This window comes from Salmo salar, unplaced genomic scaffold (assembly GCF_965601325.2).
Source record: "Salmo salar unplaced genomic scaffold, fSalSal1 ptg000306l, whole genome shotgun sequence".
NCBI classification, from domain to species: domain Eukaryota; kingdom Metazoa; phylum Chordata; class Actinopteri; order Salmoniformes; family Salmonidae; genus Salmo; species Salmo salar.
In genome coordinates this window covers 465895-489243 of record NW_027675347.1, presented here as the reverse complement: position 1 = coordinate 489243, position 23349 = coordinate 465895, and the positions used below count along the sequence as shown (strand labels likewise).

The 23349-nt window shown below is 39.8% G+C and overlaps 1 protein-coding gene across 1 annotated transcript in view; it reads left to right on the top strand.

The window, feature by feature from the left end:
- The first annotated feature begins 2990 nt into the window (after positions 1–2990).
- LOC145875653 (uncharacterized) overlaps positions 2991–23349 on the top strand; it is a 33855-nt gene continuing 13496 nt past the window's right edge. Inside the window, exon 1 of the mRNA XM_082971491.1 lies at positions 2991–3050. Within this exon, the coding sequence (XP_082827617.1) occupies positions 2991–3050 (60 nt within the window). The remainder of the gene's footprint in view (positions 3051–23349) is intronic.

Genomic DNA, 23349 nt, shown 5'->3' with positions numbered 1-23349 from the left:
CCCTTCCTCCATACAGAATCTCTCCAGGTCCTTGATTTATTTAGTCTGCGCTTATGGACTGCCCTGTTCAATTCAAAACACAGGTTTTCAATGGAGTTCAAGTCCGAAGACTGAGATGGCCATTGAAAATGTTGATTTTTGTGCCCAAATAACTATTTCTTTGTGGATGTTGATGTGTCTTGCTGGAAGATCCACTTATGGCCAAGTTTCAGCCTCCTAGCAGAGAGGTAACCAGGTTTTGGGCTAAAATATCCTGGTAGAGGGTAAAGTTTATTTATTTATTTCATACAGTAATTTTAGCTCATCTTTATCAAGGGTATCAATAACTAGGTGCTTATTTTGATATCTAGTTATTTGACTGAATCAGAAATACAGATGGAGTAGATGTAGAGTTTGTTTAAAATTCTCATAAAAAATCTGAACTAATCAAACAACACTTGTTGCTCTTTGTACGTGTTGATATAATATTAATATTTAATGGAGAGAAAAAACGTTTCCCTAAACTGCTTTATAATATTATAATTCAATGAAGAATAAAAATAGTTTTCCCTCCTCAACTGCGTTTCCTCCCTCCAGACAGCAGATGGCGATATGTGTCTTTCAGGCGATGTTTCTAGTGTGACGTATAATCTAGTGGACGGAAAGCTTCTTCAACAACTGCAGCCACCTCGGTAGCTCGCTAGCCGACAAAGTCTGAACATTCAAGTTCTTAAGACAATTTCGTGGTTTAATTGCCACTGTGATTTAAACATAGTACTCCATTTTATGTAATATTTACGTTGTAAGTCAACTAGCTGGCTGGTTAAGTTAGCACTAGTCTAGTCGCTAATGCTAACTAGCTATTATCCCCGACCATGAGTTCACTAAGCTACTCTCCTCCTGTTAAAGAAGAGGAGGTCTGTTGGACGGAGAAAGAAGCTCTGGTGAAAGAGGAGGAGGAAGAGGAGGAAGAGGAGGATGTCACAATACAAAAACAAGTAGAGGATGAGGCTGTTACCGTGAAAGAAGAAGAGAAAGACGTTACAGAGAAAGAAGAAGAAGACGCGTTCAGAGTGAAAGAGGAGGAGGATGTTACAGTAAAAGAAGAGGAGGAAGATGCAGTTTTTGGAGTGAAAGAGGAAGAGGGGGAGATTACTGTCACATTAGAGGAGGACGAAGAAGAGAAGACTGGAGAACTGATTAACACCAGTAAATACAGTGAGTACTATCTAATAAAACAGGGACATTGATCTGATTAACACCAGTAAATACAGTGAGTACTATCTAATAAAACAGGGACATTGATCTGATTAACACCAGTAAATACAGTGAGTACTATCTAATAAAACAGGGACATTGATCTGATTAACACCAGTAAATACAGTGAGTACTATCTAATATAACAGGGACATTGATCTGATTAACACCAGTAAATACAGTGAGTACTATCTAATAAAACAGGGACATTGATCTTTTATTATTTATTTTTTTTAAATCACCTTTATTTAACCAGGTAGGCAAGTTGAGAACAAGTTCTCATTTACAATTGCGACCTGGCCAAGATAAAGCAAAGCAGTTCGACAACATACAACAACACAGAGTTACACATGGAGTAAAACAAACATACAGTCAATAACACAGTAGAAAAAATAAGTCTATATACAATGTGAGCAAATGAAGTGAAATAAGGGAGGTAAAGGCAAAAAGGCCATGGTGGCAAAGTAAATACAATATAGCAAGTAAAACACTGGAATGGTAGATATGCAGTGGAAGAAAGTGCAAAGTAGAAATAGAAATAATGGGGTGCAAAGGAGCAAAATAAATAAATAAATACAGTAGGGGAAGAGGTAGTTGGGCTAAATTATAGATGGGCTATGTACAGGTGCAGTGATCTGTGAGCTGCTCTGACAGCTGGTGCTTAAAGCTAGTGAGGGAGATAAGTGTTTCCAGTTTTAGATATTTTTGTAGTTCGTTCCAGTCACTGGCAGCAGAGAACTGAAAGAAGAGGCGGCCGAAGGGGGAATTGGCTTTGGGGGTGACCAGAGATATACCTGCTGGAGCGCGTGCTACAGGTGTGTGCTGCTATGGTGACCAGTGAGCTGAGATAAGGGGGGACTTTACCTAGCAGGGTCTTGTAGATGACCTGGAGCCAGTGGGTTTGGCGACGAGTATGAAGCGAGGGCCAGCCAACGAGAGCGTACAGGTCGCAGTGGTGGGTAGTATATGGGGCTTTGGTGACAAATCGGATGGCACTGTGACAGACTGCATCCAATTTATTGAGTAGGGTATTGGAGGCTATTTTGTAAATGACATCGCCGAAGTCGAGGATCGGTAGGATGGCCAGTTTTATGAGGGTATGTTTGGCAGCATGAGTGAAGGATGCTATGTTGCGAAATAGGAAGCCAATTCTAGATTTAACTTTGGATTGGAGATGCTTAATATGAGTCTGGAAGGAGAGTTTACAGTCTAACCAGACACCTAGGTATTTGTAGTTGTCCACATATTCTAAGTCAGAAGCGTCCAGAGTAGTGATGCTGGACGGGCGGGCAGGTGCAGGCAGCGATCGTTTGAAGACCATGCATTTAGTTTTACTTGTATTTAAGAGCAGTTGGTGGCCACGGAAGGAGAGTTGTATGGCATTGAAGCTTGTCTGGAGGGTTGTTAACAAAGTGTCCAAAGAAGGGCCAGAAATATACAGAATGGTGTCGTCTGCGTAGAGGTGGATCAGAGACTCACCAGCAGCAAGAGCAACATCATTGATGTATACAGAGAAGAGAGTCGGCCCAAGAATTGAACCCTGTGGCACCCCCATAGAAACTGCCAGAGGTCCGGACAACAGGCCCTCCGATTTGACACACTGAACTCTATCAGAGAAGTAGTTGTTGAACCAGGCGAGGCAATCATTTGAGAAACCAATGCTGTTCAGTCTGCCGATGAGGATGTGGTAACTGACAGAGTCGAAAGCCTTGGCCAGGTCAATGAATACGGCTGCACAGTAATGTTTCTTATCGATGGCGGTTAAGATATCGTTCAGGACCTTGAGCGTCACTGAGGTGCAGTTGCTGTTTGAGGTGAAGAAACATTTGTTTTTGTTGTACATGAATAACTTATTTCTAGTCTACAATCATCCATGTTACTACTAATGTGAAAACAAGACAAAATATGACTATTCTTGCTCATTTTAAGGCAAATATCAAATAATTTTAACATTCATTACAGACGTCAATTGTTGTCCAACATCATGGCTCCGCTGTTGGCATCACCTTTTACAGTGGATTACCGCTGTTGTGGGCCATTAACCATCTGTATGACTTTGTTGTTCACACAGGAGAGAGACGTGACTATCGTGGATCCTCTGGGGAGCCTCAACAACCTCATGATGCTGACGAGGCAGAGAAGAGTCTCTCCACATCAGAACACCTCAAGAAACACCTGCAGAGAACCACAGGGATAAGAACTCACCGCTGCTTTGACTGTGGGAAAAGATGCACCTCATCAGGCATTATATCACACCGGAGAATTCACACAAGGGATAATTCTCACTGCTGCTCTGATTGTGGGAAATTTTTTAAATCTTCATCAGAACTCAAAATACACCTGAGAAATCACACAAAAGAGAAACCTTACTTCTGCTCTGACTGTGGGAAGAGTTTTCCTCATTCAACCAGCCTGATATCACACCAGAGAACACACACAAGAGGGAGAACTTACAGTTGTGATCAATGTGGGAGGAGTTTTCCTATTTTAATCGCTCTGATATCACACCAGAGAACACACACAGGAAAGAAACCATGTAGCTGTGATGAATGTGGGAAGAGTTTTGCTTCACCTGGCGGCCTGACAGCACACCAGAGAACACACACAGGAGAGAAACCTTTTGGCTGTAATCAATGTGGGAAGAGTTTTACTCTGCTAAGCAGCCTGATATACCACCAGAAAACACACACGGTAGAGAAACCTTATAGCTGTGCTCAATGTGGGAAGAGTTTTACTTGTTCTAGCATGCTGACTAGACACCATAGAACACACACAGGAGAGAAACCTTATAGCTGTAATCAATGTGAGAAGAGATACTCTAGTAAAAGATCTCTGATTAAACATCAGAAAATTCATGGAGTTGTTTCATGATATCAATGAATTAATGTCACAATGTAGAATGTTTTAACATTGTAGAAGGAGTATTTTAATAATGTCTCAATGTAGAACCCTAAACGTTTGTCCCCTGTTCTATTGATTTCAACATGATATGGATATTAGCCTCAGGGGGGAAATCCAGGCTCTGAAATGGAAGAGTTACTATTTATGAGATTTAATAAAAAGTGACTAACAAAAAAAGAGTTCTGTTACACTTACCATTTTGGTGACCCACTTGAATCAAAATGCAACACTTCAAAAGGTAGCTAGCTGTTTTCTACAAGTTGTCCTCTAACCAGGGATGTACACATTACTCCCAGATTCCATGTGGTTTTTCAGCTGTTCGTTTTAACAGGATGTGCAACCTCATGTCCCTCCTCTTGCATAATTGATTTCAACATGATATCGATGAGTGATGACAAATAAGTTCCTTTGTTTAGCGACCCCTAAATTTAAATGCATCACTCCAAAATGTAGCTGACTTTCTTCTGCAGGTTGTCCTCTAACCAGTGAGGTAAAATATATCTCCCATTTCCATGTGTTTATTTTAGTTGTGTTAGTTTCAACAGCACGTACAACCTGATTTCCCCCCTAATCGATATCAGTGATTTATTGCTACTTGTCAAAACAACAGCGTTTCTGGTGCAGTTTATAAGGTGCTTGTTTTAAAAATTACAAATAATATGATTATTGTGGCAGATGTTTGTGTATATAGCACATGTTATGTTTAGGTTTTCAATTCATCCCAAACTGTTTCTGCTTATTGGTTATTGATTTGGACACGTTAAAACTGTGTTTTGACATCGGGCTATCCCACCTAGAAAAATGTAATTGAAAAGAAGACTATGCCCCGTTTTTTCAGTGACTTGAAAAAAACTTAATTTCAACTTTAGTTGCAGGTAGCCTAGTGGTTAGAGCGTTGGTCCGTCATTGTAAATCAGAATTTGTTCATAACTGACTTATTGACAATTATTGCCTACCGGGGAACAGAGGGTTAACTGCCATGTTCAGGTGCAGAACGACAGATTTACCTTGTCAGCTCGCGATTCAATCCAGCAACCTTTCGGTTACTGTTAAATGAAGGTTAAAATAAAGAAATAAATACACATGGACGCAGTATAATCATTTGGTCTGTAATCAATTTTATTAACAATCCTACATCACTCCAGTATTTCTTCACAACATTCAAGCGTTAATTGTCTTTATTCCACTACTGAAGAATCATGTCTCAAATCACCTCATATTTCAAACATTCAGCCTGACAAAATATACGTTTTATTATTCCATGCCTGACCTTTAAGTTAATTATTGCCAATACATATTAACAAAAGGGTGTACATTTGATCACAATTCATTTTGACTTTTTCCGTTTTGCAGATGTTTTGTTTGGGCTCGTTCCAAGTGGACCAGAGTTCTAGAAGCTAGTGAGTTTTAGGAAGACGAGAGTTCTAGAAGCTAGTGAGTTTTAGGAAGACGAGAGTTCTAGAAGCTAGTGAGTTTTAGGAAGACGAGAGTTCTAGAAGCTAGTGGGATTTAGGAAGACGAGAGTTCTAGAAGCTAGTGGGATTTAGGAAGAGGAGAGTTCTAGAAGCTAGTGAGTTTTAGGAAGATGAGAGTTCTAGAAGCTAGTGAGTTTTAGGAAGACGAGAGTTCTAGAAGCTAGTGAGTTTTAGGAAGACGAGGGTTCTAGAAGCTAGTGAGTTTTAGGATTCTATAGAAAGAAGAGAAAAAGGAGAAAAAAATATTTCAATTGTATATTATTATTTAGAAATAAGTGTGTTTTTCTTGTTTTTAATTGTTGACAGGAGGTGAAGCATTTTAGTTGATTTTAATATGAAATGGAAGTTGTTTTCTGTTGGTGGTGAGCAAACTTGTCCAACATAAATATAGGATATATTTGTTGTCTTAAGGTGTTACAGGCTTTGGTTTTTCCATTTATGTTTTGAGGTTGGACTTTAGCACGTCTAGCTCGTTAGCACGTCTAGCTCGTTAGCACGTCTAGCTCGTTAGCACGTCTAGCTCGTTAGCCCGTCTAGCTCGTTAGCACGTCTAGCTCGTTAGCACGTCTAGCTCGTTAGCCCGTCTACCTCGTTAGCACGTCTAGCTCGTTAGCACGTCTAGCTCTTTAGCGCGTCTAGCTCATTAGCACGTAGGACGCACTGATTGGTGTCACCTCGTTATTCAGTATGTGTTACACCTGTGCTGGCTTGTCCATCTCGTTAGTGGGAAGGTGTTTCACCTGAGCTGGTCCAGGTTCTATTTAAGAGTGTCTGGCCCAGTGCTCCAGTTGTCTTGATACATGTGGAGAGTCAACACCTTTAGTTGCTCCACCTTTTTGGTTTACTTAGTGGGTCTCATGGTGGGTGTCTTTTAGGTCCCAGTTGTTGTTACTAGTCAACTTCCAGTGGACACCCCATAGTGTCTTTCAGAGCCCCTCCTAAAAAACAAGTTATATTTTGGGTTGGATATAGCATCATATTGTTGATATTTTAATCAATGGCATTTCCTTACAATGCTCATTAGTCTTTCAGTTATTGTTTTTTATCCTCATATTTGTGTACTAAATATTTCTGATTATTTTCATAGTTTTTTCCTGTGAAGCCATTGTGTTGCGTCCATGTCTGACATGTGCTGTATAAATAAAGCTTGATTTGATTTGAACATATTGTAAAACAAATTAACCCAATGACTGACCAATCAACAAACTATTGGTCCACCTTAGTATGAAAACTGTATCAATCCCACTTTTCCAGCCTGCTGAAGGCGTGGTGGAGTGGTAAACACCACCCCCGGCTCTACCAGGGGCTTGAGGTGGTCTCCCACAGCTCTGCTTATGTCATGTTCTGTGGCCTTGCTGTTCCATTTATTGACTGACCCTGCAACACAGAAACACATTTAGTCATATTATATAAAACACTCAAAGTAAGAGCATCTGCTAAATGACTTAAATGTAAATGTAAATGGATATGGAGCATCTATGGCCTCAGTTACACCTGGCACCTAAATGTGACTTCTGTCATCTGATCACTCCAAGCTGCATTAGGTTCAGATCTACCAGGATGGGCCTTTGACATAGTCTGGATGCAGTCAGGCCACTGATTATGCATAAGCAATGTAAAGAGATGGGGTGAATGAGGGGGGAAAAGTATTTGACACAAATTACCTTCATAATATCAAAGAACAAATGTGTGTGCCTGAGGGGAAATTAACTTTCATACAGCCAACAGGGATGAGAAATTACACCAATATTAGTGGATAATTTGCACTAATGTAAATAAACATAGATGGAACATATTCCCTTTAGCTGACGTGATGAACCGCTAAGGGAACATAAATATTTACCATCTAAACCATGTGTGACCTCTCACCTCTCTGGCTGTAGAAGTGTTCTTCCTAACCAGTCCCTCAACAGCTCTCTGACTGAGCTCTACCCTCACTGGGTCTTCAGAGGAGAGGAAGGCTGAGGAGGGATGGAAGGATGAATGGATCAGTCAGTCAATAAAGTGTAGAGCTGCTGTCTATGCTGTCTGACAAATTCACTATTTTAGTAGTTCATTAAAGTAAATAAGGCTTTATGACTGCTGAATACCAACTATCAATCACTTAGATCATGTATTTTCAGGTAGAGATACATCCTTGGGACGTCCTTAGCCCATTGAAGTTGACATTTAAAATGGTTAAGGTAGGGGTTAAGGTTAGGGTTTAGGGTAGGGATGTCCCAAGGATCCCAGATAGCATTGACCATTGTGCATTCTTCTGTCTCTTTTACATAGCAGGTGATGGGTTCTGACTTCTGAACTTGAAAATATTAAATATCCTTATTATGTGAAATTGAATGAAACAATAATGTATGTTGATGCTAATATGATGTACAATATTCCATGATGTTTCTATATGATAACAATAGAGTAATACATTTAATATGATGTACAATATTCCATGATGTTTCTATGTGATAACAATACAGTAATATATTTAATATGATGTACAATATTCCATGATGTTTCTATATGATAACAATACAGTAATATATTTAATATGATGTACAATATTCCATGATGTTTCTATATGATAACAATAGAGTAATATATTTAATATGATGTACAATATTCCATGATGTTTCTATATGATAACAATAGAGTCATATATTTAATATGCCATATACTATTTTTTTAACCGTTTCACAAATTCATTTTAATTATCTTAATCATTATGATTCAACATCAGTTCACCGTCTCACCTCATACTGTATTGGAGCAGCAGCAGCTGACTGCCCAGTTCAACATCAGTTCACCGTCTCACCTCATACTGTATTGGAGCAGCTGACTGCCCAGTTCAACATCAGTTCACCGACTCACCTCATACTGTATTGAAGCAGCAGCAGCTGACTGCCCAGTTCAACATCAGTTCACCGTCTCACCTCATACTGTATTGGAGCAGCAGCGGCTGACTGCCCAGTTCAACATCAGTTCACCGTCTCACCTCATACTGTATTGGAGCAGCAGCTGCTGACTGCCCAGTTCAACATCAGTTCACCGTCTCACCTCATACTGTATTGGAGCAGCAGCAGCTGACTGCCCAGTTCAACATCAGTTCACCGTCTCACCTCATACTGTATTGGAGCAGCAGCAGCTGACTGCCCGGTTCAACATCAGTTCACCGTCTCACCTCATACTGTATTGGAGCAGCAGCAGCTGACTGCCCGGTTCAACATCAGTTCACCGTCTCACCTCATACTGTATTGAAGCAGCAGCAGCTGACTGCCCAGTTCAACATCAGTTCACCGTCTCACCTCATACTGTATTGGAGCAGCTGACTGCCCGGTTCAACATCAGTTCACCGTCTCACCTCATACTGTATTGGAGCAGCAGCAGCTGACTGCCCAGTTCAACATCAGTTCACCATCTCACCTCATACTGTATTGGAGCAGCAGCAGCTGACTGCCCAGTTCAACATCAGTTCACCGTCTCACCTCATACTGTATTGGAGCAGCAGCAGCTGACTTGATCGTTGATGCTAATCATCATGTTTGAATCTGAGAGTAAATAGAGCCGACTACAACTCTAAAAATGAAGGGTTCAACTGGAGTTGTTCTCAGATCCCCTAAGAACCGTAGGGTTCTTGGTCAATGAAAAACAGCCCCAAAAGGTTCTTCAAAGAACTTGTTAGAAGGTGGGTTCATCGAGGAACCTCCGTTGTTGCTGGACTTCTTCCGGGAACTTCGCAATTACAACTGAAAACGATGGTGACAAGTTTGGATGCGACAACAGTTAAAAAGGTTAAGTTGGGTTGATGTTTGGCTCTGAATATGTCTCGAAATAATGTATTATAATAATATAACATACTAATAATGAATAACGAAGACAATGATGGTTTTCTGTGAATATCTTCCATAACGTTACTATAGTTAATTAACGTAAATATTAGAAAGACGGGTTTGACCGTCGGCGTTGTATGAGCTACAGTACAGTACCGTTAGCTAGCTAGCTAACGTTATGTCCTAACTAGGCACAACTAGGTTTGGATTATTTCCTCAACTATATTCTTTCCCATATATTGTATATCGTTTCCATAAAGACAACATGGCTTTACACTCATTAACGTAAGTTTCCAATCAAGAGCAGTTCTCACTTTTGTGATAATGAACTAGCTAACGTTAGCTTCGTTAACTAACTAACTAACTAACTTAGGACGGTGACCTGTCCAGACGAGATGTTACAACGAACTGAATCGTCAATGGAGGTCTTCCTCTTTATATAACCTGCTACAGCATGCAATACTATTAACTCACAAGGGGGCTTAACGTTACATGTACAATACTATCCCATTTTGGAAACGTTACATGTACAGTACTATCCCATTTTGGAAACGTTACATAGACAATACTATGCCATTTTGGAAACGTTACATGGACAATACTATCCCATTTTGGAAACGTTACATGTACAATACTGTCCCATTTTGGAAACGTTACATAGACAATACTATGCCATTTTGGAAACGTTACATGTACAATGCTATCCCATTTTGGAAACGTTACATGGACAATACTATCCCATTTTGGAAACGTTACATGTACAATATTATCCCATTTTGGAAACGTTACATGGACAATACTATCCCATTTTGGAAACGTTACATGTACAATACTATCCCATTTTGGAAACGTTACATGTCCGCCCCCTTGTGGAGGGAAATTAATATCTTAGATGGTAGCTGTAGATGGGATTCAAATGCATAATGGTATTAATACAGTGTCTAGACTGCCTCTTTTGTAAATGCCCTTCAGAATCCAAACACAGTATTGCCACGCAGTAAAATGTTGAGTAAAATCTTTCAAGTCAGCCTGTCACACAATGCTATTCTCAAACATAACTAATATTAATAATCAATTAATATTTTAACCTACAGGAATATTTTCATTTTTCACATTTCTATGTTAGTTCCTAGGATTTTGCAACTCATACATTTATATCTTTCAATACTTCTAAAATGGGGTACAGGTGTAAAATAATTACAGGTTTAAAACAATTACAGGTTTAAAATAATTACAGGTGCACCTTACTAGCTTATACTATATCATAAACAGTCTTAAATAGTAAACAAAGATTCTAGTTTTCATCCAGTTCATACAGATAGCTGACTCAGCCCTGTTTACACCTCCAAGGTGCCCCCCACTTAGGAATACACACTCAGAGGCTTTTCTAAAAACTCCACTTTACGTGCTCACCACCAACAGAAAACAACTTCCATCCACTACAATGCTTCACCTTCACCAATATAAACATGGTGTCCACTGGCTGTCAACAATTAAAAACAATTAAAAAAATAATAATTACCACGAGCTTCTAGAACTCTCGTCCCCTTGGAATGAACCCAAACAAAACTCATATCCAATACGGAAAACTAACTTCTTAATAATTTGTAGAAAACAGCTAGCTACATTTTGATTCCAGTGGGTCACCAACGTGGTGAGTGTAACACAACTCTTTTTTTGTTAGTCACTTTTTGTTAAATCTCATAAATAGTAACTCTTCCATTTCAGAGCCTGGATTTCCCCCCTGAGGCTAATATCCATATCATGTTGAAATCAATAGAACAGGGGACAAACATTTAGGGTTCTACATTATGACATCATTAAAATACTCCTTCTACAATGTTAAAACATTCTACAATGTGACATCATTAAAATACTCCTTCTACAATGTTAAAACATTCTACATTGTGACATTATTTCATTGATTGAGGTATTTTATCAGATTATCTCTGGTCACACTGATCACAGCTGAGGTTTCTCCTGTATGTGTTATATGGTGTGAAGTCCGCTTGTTAGACATAGTAAAACTCTTCCCACATTGAGCACAGCTATAAGATTTCTCTCCTGTGTGTGTTTTCTCTGGTGTGACATCAGGCTGGTTGACTGAGTAAAACTCGTCCCACATTGATTACAGCTAAAAGGCTTCTCTCCTGTGTGTGTTCTCTGGTGTTTAGTCAGACAGCTTTTCTCATTAAAGCTCTTCCCACATTGAGCACAGCTATAAGGTTTCTCTCCTGTGTGTGTTCTCCGGTGTTTAGTCAGACAGCTAGATGTAACATAACTCTTCCCACATTCATCACATCTATAAGATTTCTCTCCTGTGTGTGTTCTCTGGTGTGATATCAGGCCAGTTGACCTAGTAAAACTCTTCCCACATTGAGCACAGTTATAACATGTCTCTCCTGTGTGTGTTCTCTGGTGTTTAGTCAGACTGTTAGATGTAACAAAACTCTTCCCACATTCATCACAGCTATAAGATGTCTCTCCTGTGTGTGTTCTCTGGTGTTTAGTCAGACTGCTAGATTTAACATAACTCTTCCCACATTCATCACATCTATAAGGTTTCTCTCCTGTGTGTGTTCTCTGGTGTTTAGTCAGACTGTTAGATGTAACAAAACTCTTCCCACATTCATCACAGCTATAAGGTTTCTCTCCTGTGTGTGTTCTCTGGTGTGATATCAGGCCAGTTGACCTAGTAAAACTCTTCCCACATTGAGCACAGTTATAAGGTTTCTCTCCTGTGTGTGTTCTCTGGTGTGATATCAGGCTGGTTGATTGAGTAAAACTCTTCCCACATTGAGTACAGCTAAAAGGTTTCTCTCCTGTGTGGGTTCTCTGATGAATTTTAATGCCTGATGGGGAGGTGAATCTCTTCCCACAGTCAGAGCAGCAGTGAGTTCTCTTCCCTGTGGATCTCTGCAGGTGTTTATTGAGGTGTTCCAATGTGGAGAGACTCTTCTCTGCCTCTTCAGCATCATGAGGTTGTTGAGGCTCCCCAGAGGATCCACGATAGTCACGTCTCTCTCCTGCGTGAACAACAAAGTCAGACAGATGATTAAAGGTCCACAAAATGAGCAAGAATAGTCATATTTTGTATTGTTTTCACATTAGTAGTAACATGATGATTGAGGGCGATGCACACACAATCTGATTGTAGAAACTCCTCCCTGCTAATGAGGAAACCGCTAGTTATGGATGTAGTATATCTGGTAATGACGAAACCACTAGTTATGGATGTAGTATATCTGGTAATGAGGAAACCACTAGTTATGGATGTAGTATATCTGGTAATGAGGAAACCACTAGTTATGGATGTAGTATATCTGCTAATGAGGAAACCACTAGTTATGGATGTAGTATATCTGGTAATGAGGAAACCACTAGTTATGGATGTAGTATATCTGGTAATGAGGAAACCACTAGTTATGGATGTAGTATATCTGGTAATGAGGAAACCACTAGTTATGGATGTAGTATATCTGGTAATGAGGAAACCACTAGTTATGGATGTAGTATATCTGCTAATGAGGAAACCACTAGTTATGGATGTAGTATATCTGCTAATGAAGAAACCACTAGTTATGGATGTAGTATATCTGGTAATGAGGAAACCACTAGTTATGGATGTAGTATATCTGGTAATGAGGAAACCACTAGTTATGGATGTAGTATATCTGCTAATGAGGAAACCACTAGTTATGGATGTAGTATATCTGCTAATGAGGAAACCACTAGTTATGGATGTAGTATATCTGCTAATGAGGAAACCACTAGTTATGGATGTAGTATATCTGCTAATGTGGAAACCACTAGTTATGGATGTAGTATATCTGCTAATGTGGAAACCACTAGTTACGGATGTAGTATATCTGGTAATGAGGAAACCACTAGTTACGGATGTAGTATATCTGGTAATGAGGAAACCACTAGTTATGGATGTAGTATATCTGGTAATGAGGAAACCACTAGTTATGGATGTAGTATATCTGCTAATGAGGAAACCACTAGTTATGGATGTAGTATATCTGGTAATGAGGAAACCACTAGTTATGGATGTAGTATATCTGGTAATGAGGAAACCACTAGTTATGGATGTAGTATATCTGGTAATGAGGAAACCACTAGTTATGGATGTAGTATATCTGGTAATGAGGAAACCACTAGTTATGGATGTAGTATATCTGGTAATGAGGAAACCACTAGTTATGGATGTAGTATATCTGCCTGGAGCAAAAAATAGTGCGCAAAGATTTTAGTTTTTCACAATGTATTCTGAATATTACAGCGCATATCAGGACAAGATCAGGAGTGCTACTCAAGGAAACTCACATTAAGCTCTGTGTCTATTCACTAATTCACCACCGTGGGGGAAAACCCAGGGGAGTTCTCAGAGGCTGACAGCAAAAATAGCCTCCATTTACAGGTTGATTATAAGTGCATTTCACATTACTTTTGGATTAGAATTGTAAGGCTCGTTTGAATCTCCTGCTTAATATGTTTGTGTTATTGTCGCAAATCAACTGCTTTATACTTAAAAAACACTTCAACCAGTTAAATGCTCCTTGGCTAGCTTTTCCATCAGCCTGACAATGAGGGTTTGAACAGTAAGTGTTTAACAAACAATAACATAGTAGAGGTCGACAGAACCCTAACCCTAACCCTAACCCTAACTCGACCGATTATGATTTTTCAACGCCGGTACCGATTATTGGATGACCCCAAAAAAAAAACATTAAATCGGCCGATTTTAAATATATATTTGTAATAATGACAATTACAACAATACTGAATTAACACATTTATTTGAACTTAATATAATACATCAATAAAATCAATTTAGTCTCAAATAAATAATGAAACATGTTCAATTTGGTTTAAATAAATAATGAAACATGTTCCATTTGGTTTAAATAATGCAAAAACACAGTGTTGGAGAAGAAAGTAAAAGTGCAATATGTGCCATGTAAGAAAGCTAACGTTTAAGTTCCTCGCTCAGAACATGAGAACATATGGAAGCTGGTGGTTCCTTTTAACATGAGTCTTCAATATTCCCAGGTAAGAAGTTTTAGGTTGTAGTTATTATAGGAATTATAGGACTATTTCTCTCTATACCATTTGTATTTTATACACCTTTGACTATTGGATGTTCTTATAGGCACTTTAGTATTGCCAGCCTAATCTCAGGAGTTGATAGGCTTGATGTCATAAACAGCGCTGTGCTTCAAGCATTGCTAAGAGCTGCTGGCAAACGCAGTAAAGTGCTGTTTGAATGAATGCTTACGAGCCTGCTGCTGCCTACCACCACTCAGTCACAGCTCAGTCAGACTGCTCTATCAAATATCAAATCATAGACTTAATTATAATATAATAAACACAGAAATACGAGCCTTAGGTCATATTCAATTTAATATCGCTGTTCAAAGACCCAGGAAGGGGTGGAGCCAAACAGGTGTTGTACCTCATTTCCCTCCTTCAGGGAACAGTAATTATAGTCATAAAGTTACACTCCCTTTCAGTCGGTCAACTTCGGTACAACATACTATGGGGAAATACAATCATTCCCCAACTGACCCAAACAGACACTAAACTAAACGGCCCCTGGCAGACCACCCAGACCTGACCCCACAAGATGCTTCAGTTCTGTCAATTTATTAATTGTCTTTTGTTTGAAACACTCCTGTCAATGTTGAGTAAGGACGCACACCTGATTACGCACATAGAAGTAGGATTAGTCTAATAGCCTACAGCTGTGTCTGTCCCAAACTCACTGGCGCAGGAAACTCTGTGGGCCCAGAATATTTTATACAATGTTGCAAGCTTGCCTTCTTCAGTTTCAGGCTACCCAGTTGATAGTAGATACAATGTTTCAAAATCATTGTAGACAGGCCATGTGCAGCCAATGTGATTTATAAGGTATTTATTTTGATCAGGATATTTTCTAACTGCAGTCTGCAATGTTTTTATTTGTTGGCTATTTTAACATAGTTGGCAATAAAAGTTACTTTTAGATTTGTATAATTTATATTTAGATTTAGATAGAATGTAGATTAATCACAGACAATGATTTTGAGATACTATTAGGAATTAAAATGAAACTGTTCCACGAAAATGAAAATCATAACTGGCACCAGATCAGTAGAAATGGTCAGATAAATTGGCACCAAATGGAAAAGGTTGCTGACTGCTGGTGTAGTCTATTACCAGAAACTATAGGAGCATAACGACTGCTGGTGTAGCCTATTACCAGAAACTATAGGAGCATAACGACTGCTGGTGTAGCCTATTACCAGAAACTATTGGAGCACAACGACTGCTGGTGTAGCCTATTACCAGAAACTATAGGAGCATAACGACTGCTGGTGTAGCCTATTACCAGAAACTATAGGAGCATAACGACTGCTGGTGTAGCCTATTACCAGAAACTATAGGAGCATAATGACTGCTGGTGTAGTCTATTACCAGAAACTATTGGAGCACAACGACTGCTGGTGTAGCCTATTACCAGAAACTATAGGAGCATAACGACTGCTGGTGTAGCCTATTACCAGAAACTATTGGAGCACAACGACTGCTGGTGTAGCCTATTACCAGAAACTATAGGAGCATAACAACTGCTGGTGTAGCCTATTACCAGAAACTATAGGAGCATAACGACTGCTGGTGTAGCCTATTACCAGAAACTATAGGAGCATAACAACTGCTGGTGTAGCCTATTACCAGAAACTATAGGAGCTTTGTGGGCTATACTCGGCCTTGTCTTCGGACGGTAAGTTGGTGGTTGTAGACATCCCTCTAGTGGTGTGGGGGCTGTGCTTTGGCAAAGTGGGTGGGGTTATATCCTGCCTGTTTGGCCCTGTCCGGGGGTATCATCGGATGGGGCCACAGTGTCTTCTGATCCCTCCTGTCTCAGCCTCCAGTACTTATGCTGCAGTAGTTTATGTGTCGGGGGGCTAGGGTCAGTCTGTTACATCTGGAGTATTCTCTTGTCTTATCCGGTGTCCTGTGTGAATGTAAATATGCTCTCTCTAATTCTCTCTTTCTCTCTTTCTTTCTTTCTCTCGGAGGACCTGAGCCCTAGGACCATGCCTCAGGACTACCTGGCATGATGACTCCTTGCTGTCCCCAGTCCACCTGGCCATGCTGCTGCTCCAGTTTCAACTGTTCTGCCTGCGGCTATGGAACCCTGACCTGTTCACCGGACGTGCTTGTTGCACCCTCGACAACTACTATGATTATTATTATTTGACCATGCTGGTCATTTATGAACATTTTAACATCTTGACCATGTTCTGTTATAATATCCACCCGGCACAGCCAGAAGAGGACTGGCCACCCCTCATAGCCTGGTTCCTCTCTAGGTTTCTTCCTAGGTTTTTGGCCTTTCTAGGGAGTTTTTCCTAGGGAGTTTTTCCTAGCCACCGTGCTTCTTTCACATGCATTGCTTGCTGTTTGGGGTTTTAGGCTGGGTTTCTGTACAGCACTTTGAGATTTCAGCTGATGTACAAAGGGCTATATAAATAAATTTGATTTGATGATAACGACTGCTGGTGTAGCCTATTACCAGAAACTATAGGAGCATAACGACTGCTGGTGTAGCCTATTACCAGAAACTATAGGAGCATAACGACTGCTGGTGTAGCCTATTACCAGAAACTATAGGAGCATAACGACTGCTGGTGTAGTCTATTACCAGAAACTATAGGAGCATAACGACTGTAGTCTATTACCAGAAACTATAGGAGCATAACGACTGCTGGTGTAGTCTATTACCAGAAACTATAGGAGCATAACGACTGTAGTCTATTACCAGAAACTATAGGAGCATAACAACTCTTCTAAGAGGTTTTTCTGATGGTTAGGCTCTTATTTCAGAGGGGTGTCATCAATAGCCCATAATGACAAAGTGAAAACAGGTAAAAAACAGAAATACCTTATTTACTGAAGCATTCAGACCCTTTGCTATGAGACTCGAAATTGCTTTCAGGTGCATCTTGTTTCCATTAATCATCCTTGAGATGTATCTACAAGTTGTTCGGAGTCCACCTGTGGTAAATTCAATTGATTGGATATGATTTGGAAGGCACACACCTGTCTATATAACGTCCCAGAGTTGACAGTGCATGTCAGAGCAAAAACCAAGCCATGAGGTCGAAGGAACTGTCCGTAGAGCTCCAGGACAAGCTTGTGTCGAGGCACAGATCTGGGGAAGGGTACCAAAAACAAATTCTGCAGCATTGAAGGTCCCCAAGAACACAGTGACCTCCATCATTCTTAAATGGAATACTCTTCCTAGAGCTGGTCACCAGGCCAAACTGAGCAATTGGGGGAGAAGGGCCTCGGTCAGGGAGGTGACCACAAACCTGATGGTCACTCTGACAGAGCTCCAGAGTTCCTCTGTGGAGATGGGAGAACCTTCCAGAAGGACAACCATCTCTGCAGCACTCCACCAACCAGACCTTTATGGTAGAGAGGCCAGACAGAAGCCACTCCTCAGTATAAAGCATATGACAGCCTGCTTGGAGTTTGACAAAAGGCACCTTAAGACTCTAAGACCATGAGAAACAAGATTCTCTGGCTTAATGAAACCAAGATTGAACTCATTGGCCTGAATGCCAAGAGTCAGGTCTGGAGGAAACCTGGCACCATCCCTACGGTGAAGCATGGTGGTGGCAGCATCATGCTGTGGGGATGTTTTTCAGCAGCAGGGACTGGGAGACTAGTCCGGAAAGTATTATGTGAAATTATTTTGATGTGATATTTAAATATTGTGTGAAATTATTCTGAATTGATATGAAAGTATATGTGAAATTATTTTGATGTGATATGAAAGTACAGCAATTTATGTTTCTAGAAACGTATTGCAATTGAGAATCGATTCACATTTAGATGGAATATTTGGCTATTTTACCTGAACAGAGCCAGTCTACCTCTGAAAATAACATACAGTCCTTGGACCTTGAGGAGTAACGGGGGCAGCAATCAGCAGTAGAAACAATAACAAAGCGTACTCCCTGCCCGTTTCGGTAAAAAGCTGAGGGATGGGGCTGGAGAAATGCAACCATCCATGATATCAACATTCTAGTTTTAACCATGTTTTGAGGATATACAGTGTTTGTTTATATTTACTGACAAACATTGGAGTAAAAGAAGCTTATATTTTGGGTTCTGATGGGGTACAACAGTTGAACTAAGCTCATGAGGCATTTATAAGTGAATTCTTCAAGAAACAGATGGGTACATATCATTAATGTATAAGTCCCCAAATGGATGTAACAACTGCTGATTGCCCCTTTAAGAGAACATCTTGGGCTAATCTAATAGGAGATATTGAGGACTACAGTATTTCAGGCATTGTCATTGGATGCATTTGATCAATTGTTAACGTTTTGTTGATGGTCCAGTCTTGATGTTCTACACGTTACAGTGAAGCTTCAGCCATTCCTACAGAACAACATTAAAGTGTAGAACCCCTTTACTGCATATTGGTTCAACGACTGCAGAGACGGTACTTACTGGTGTTAAACAGATCTCCAACCTCCTCTTCTTCCTCCAATGTGACAGTCATCTCCCCCTCCTCCTCTTTCACTCCAAAAACTGCCTCCTCTTTCTCTTCCTCCTCTTCTTTTACTGTAACATCCTCCTCCTCTTTCACTCTGAACGCGTCTTCCTCTTCTTTCACTGAAACGTCTTTCTCTTCTTCTTTCACGGTAACAGCCTCATCCTCTACTTCTTGTTTTACTGTAGGAGGAGAGTAGCTTCGTGAACTCATGGTCAGTATGTTAGCTAGCTGGCATTAGCGACTAGCCTAGTTCTAAGCTAACTTAGCAAACCAGCTAGCTGACAAACAACGTAAATATATAATTAAATGGTCCAACAAGTACATACAACAGAAGTGTGTTTAATACACAGCGACTAATATACACCAAAACAGTGTAAAGAGCGTGAATGTTGTAGCTATGTTTGCTAGAAAGCTACCGAGGTGTCTGACTAGCTGTTGTTGTTGAAGGAGCGTCCCGTCCACTAGATTATACGTCACACTGGCAGCATCGCCTGAACCTAAAAGACGCACATCGCCATCTGCTGACTGGACTGGGCAACGCAGTTGAGGAACCAAACGTTTATTTTTCATTTATTTCATAAAAGTTTAATATTATATTAAGTCGGTCAAAGAGAAGCATGTGTTGATTGATTCGTGTTTAATGAGTGAGAATTTAAAACAAACTTTACACCCACTACATTTTTGCAGTGAACCATACTTCTGACTTGGATCTTTTTGACCCCAGAGGCATATCTTTTATCATGGCCAAAATGTATTTTATTCAATTCTTCCAATTTTTCATGACTTTGTCAATCAACTGGTTGTTAATAAATCTAAATCATGGTTTAGTGTTTCTGTATCAATATGGACTTTTAACAAATGAAATCCTTTGGAGTCATTTTGACCCCAGACAAAAGCACCTTTGATAAATAGGACGTTTATTTCAAATCAAAATCACATTTTATTGGTCACATACACGTGTTTAGCAGATATTATTGCAGGTGTAGCAAAATGCCTGTGTTTCTAGCTCCGACAGTGCAGTAATATCTAACAAGTAATATCTAACAATTTCACAACACATACCCAATACACACACATCTAAGTATTTGAATCTAGGTTTCTCTGTAGACATGATCCATCCCACCAGAGGGTGGAGGGGCTCCTGTAACAGTGGTTTTGACCAGATAGACACCTGCAGACACACAGTATAGTGCCTCCCATGTACTCTCCTAAGATTGGACTTTTCTATACCATGTATCACATGACTGTGTACAAAACTGCCATTGGTAGAAAACTCTGCCAGCGGTATACAGCGCATTCGTAAAGTATTCAGACCCCTTCACTTTTTCCACATTTTGTTATGTTACAGCCTTATTCTAAAATGGATTAAATAGAAAAATGTTGAATAATTTTTAATCCTCATCAATCTTGACACAATACCCCACAATGACAAACCCAAAACAGGTTTTTAGACATTTTTACAAATGTATTTACTTAAGTATTCAGAACCTTTGCTATGAGACTCGAAATTGAACTCAGATGCATCCTGATTCCACTAATCACCCTTGAGATGTTTCTACAACTTGATTGGAGTCCACCTCTGGTAAATTCAATTGATTAGACATGATTTGGAAAGGCACACACCTCTCTATATCAGGTCCCACAGTTCAGTGCATGTCAGAGCAAAAACCAAGCCATGAGGTCAAAGGTATTGTCCGTAGAGCTCTGAGACAGGATTGTGTCGAGGCACAGGTACCAAAAAGGTACCAAAAAATGTCTGCAGCATTGAAGGTCCCCAAGAACACAGGAACACAGTGGCCTCCATCATTCTTAAATGGAAGACGTTTGGAACCACCAAGACTCATCTTAGAGCTGGCCGCCCGGCCAAACTGAGAAATCGTGGGAGAAGGGCCTTGGTCAGGGAGGTGAACAAGAACCCGATGGTCACTCTGACAGAGCTTCCAGAAGGACAACCATCTCTGCAGCACTCCATCAATAAGACCTTTATGGTAGAGAGGCCAGACGGAAGCCACTCCTCAGTAAAAGGTATATGGCAGCCCGTTTGGAGTTTGCCAAAAGGCACCTGAAGGACTCTCAGACCATGAGAAACAAGATTCTCTGGTCTGATTAAACCAAGACTGAACTCTTTGGCCTGAAATCAAAGTGTCATGTCTGGAGGAAAATTGGCACCATCCTTACAGTGAAGCATGGTGGTGGCAACATCATTACTGTGGAGATGTTTTTCAGCAGCAGTGCAAATTGTCCCCTGATATTGGTGTAATTTATCACCCATTTTGTCTGTATGAAAGTTAATTTCCCCTCAGGCACACATGAGTAATTTGTTATTCTTTGTCATATCTTACGCATATTCAGTGGCCTGACTGCGTCCAGACTACATCAAAGGCCCGTCCTGATAGATCTTAACGTAATGCAGCTTGGAGTGATCGGATGACGGAAGTCACATTTAGGTGCCAGGTGTAACTGAGGCCATAGACTATCCATTACTTTGAGTGTTTTATAGAATATGACTAAATGTGATTCTGTGTTGCAGGGGCATTTATCATTTTCAGCAAATCTACTGGGTTGGTTGAAAAGTGATACTAAATCTACATACCATGCACTATTTTGACATAGTGGAAAATATACTGAATGTATATTGTTTTTCATAGTAAGTTATGTGTTGCTTTTGCACATTTGTTCATTGGTTTGCTTAGTGTTGATTGGTCAGTCATTGGGTTTAATTGTTTTACAACATGTTCAAATCAAGCTTTATTTATACAGCACATTTCAGACATGGATGCAACACAATGGCTTGATTAAAATTGATTAAAATATTTATTGGATGGAACATCCAACCCAAAATATAAGGTTGTTTTACTCCATTGTTTGTTGTTACGTTCACCAGCAAGAAAACCAGAAACGTCCCTTAAATTTAAGAGGGACTAACAAAGAGTCACTGACAACAACCACAACTAAACAGGTGTCAGACATAGATGCAACACAATGGCTTCACAGGAAAAAACTATGAAAATAATCAGAAATATTTAGTACACAAATATGAGGATAAAAAACAATAACTGAAAGACTAATGAGCATTGTAAGGAAATGCCATTGATTAAAATATCAACAATATGATGCAACATCCAACCCAAAATATAACTTGTTTTTTAGGAGGGGCTCTGAAAGACACTATGGGGGTGTCCACTGGAAGTTGACTAGTAACAACAACTGGGACCTAAAAGACACCCACCATGAGACCCACTAAATCTGCCCAAGAAGAGGAAAACAAAAGAAAAACCCACACCAAACTTAAAGACAGGAAACAAACCAAAAAGGTGGAGCAACTAAAGGTGTTGACTCTCCACATGTATCAAGACAACTGGAGCACTGGGCCAGACACTCTTAAATAGAACCTGGACCAGCTCAGGTGAAACACCTTCCCACTAACGAGATGGACAAGCCAGCACAGGTGTAACACATACTGACTAACGAGCGATACTTGTCAACAATTAAAAACAAGAAAAACACATTTCTAAATAATAATATACAATCAAAATATTTTTTTTGCCTTTTTCTTACTATAGAATCCTAAAACTCACTATCTTCTAGAACTCTCGTGTTCCTAAAACTCACTAGCTTCTAGAACTCTCGTCTCCTTGGAACGAGCCCAAACAAAACTCATCTCTAATACGGAAAAACATGCAGTTATAATAAATTGTGACCCATGGCAATGCACTGGCTAAACACAAAACACAAACATTTTGACTGCCCACCCGTGAGACAATCAGCAAATTGTCCTTAAAACGAACATGTCTGATTTCAAGAGGAAACTCCTGCAATATCCGTAGTAACTTCCCACCTCACAGCTTCTCTCTCTTTTCAGGGTTCACTAGATAGGCATGTTGTTGGATCGGGGCCCAGTCCCCAATGTCATGCTCTAGTACATTTGGGTTGGGACATCTGAGAATGAACCCTGATATTCTAAAAGCAGGATAACAATGTCAATATAATTGTACCAAAAAATTATCAGTTGGTTGCATAAATAATTATGATTACTAAATCTTACATGAATATTAAACATGAAATATAAAACCCAAATGTACACCCCTTTGTTAATATGTATTAGCAATAATTAACTTAATGGTGAGGCATAAAATGTATCTTTTGTCAGGCTTAATGTTTGAGTCATGCTTCTTCAGTAGTGGAATAAAGACAATTAGTAGTTGAATGTTGTAAATAAATAGTGGAGTGATGTAGGATTGTTCATATAATTGATTATAGACCAATTTATTGTACGGCGACTATGTGTATAGGCTGTAAGTATGTTGAAATTAAATTGTTTTCTTTTCAACTTTCACTTTCAACTAAAACCAAACTTATA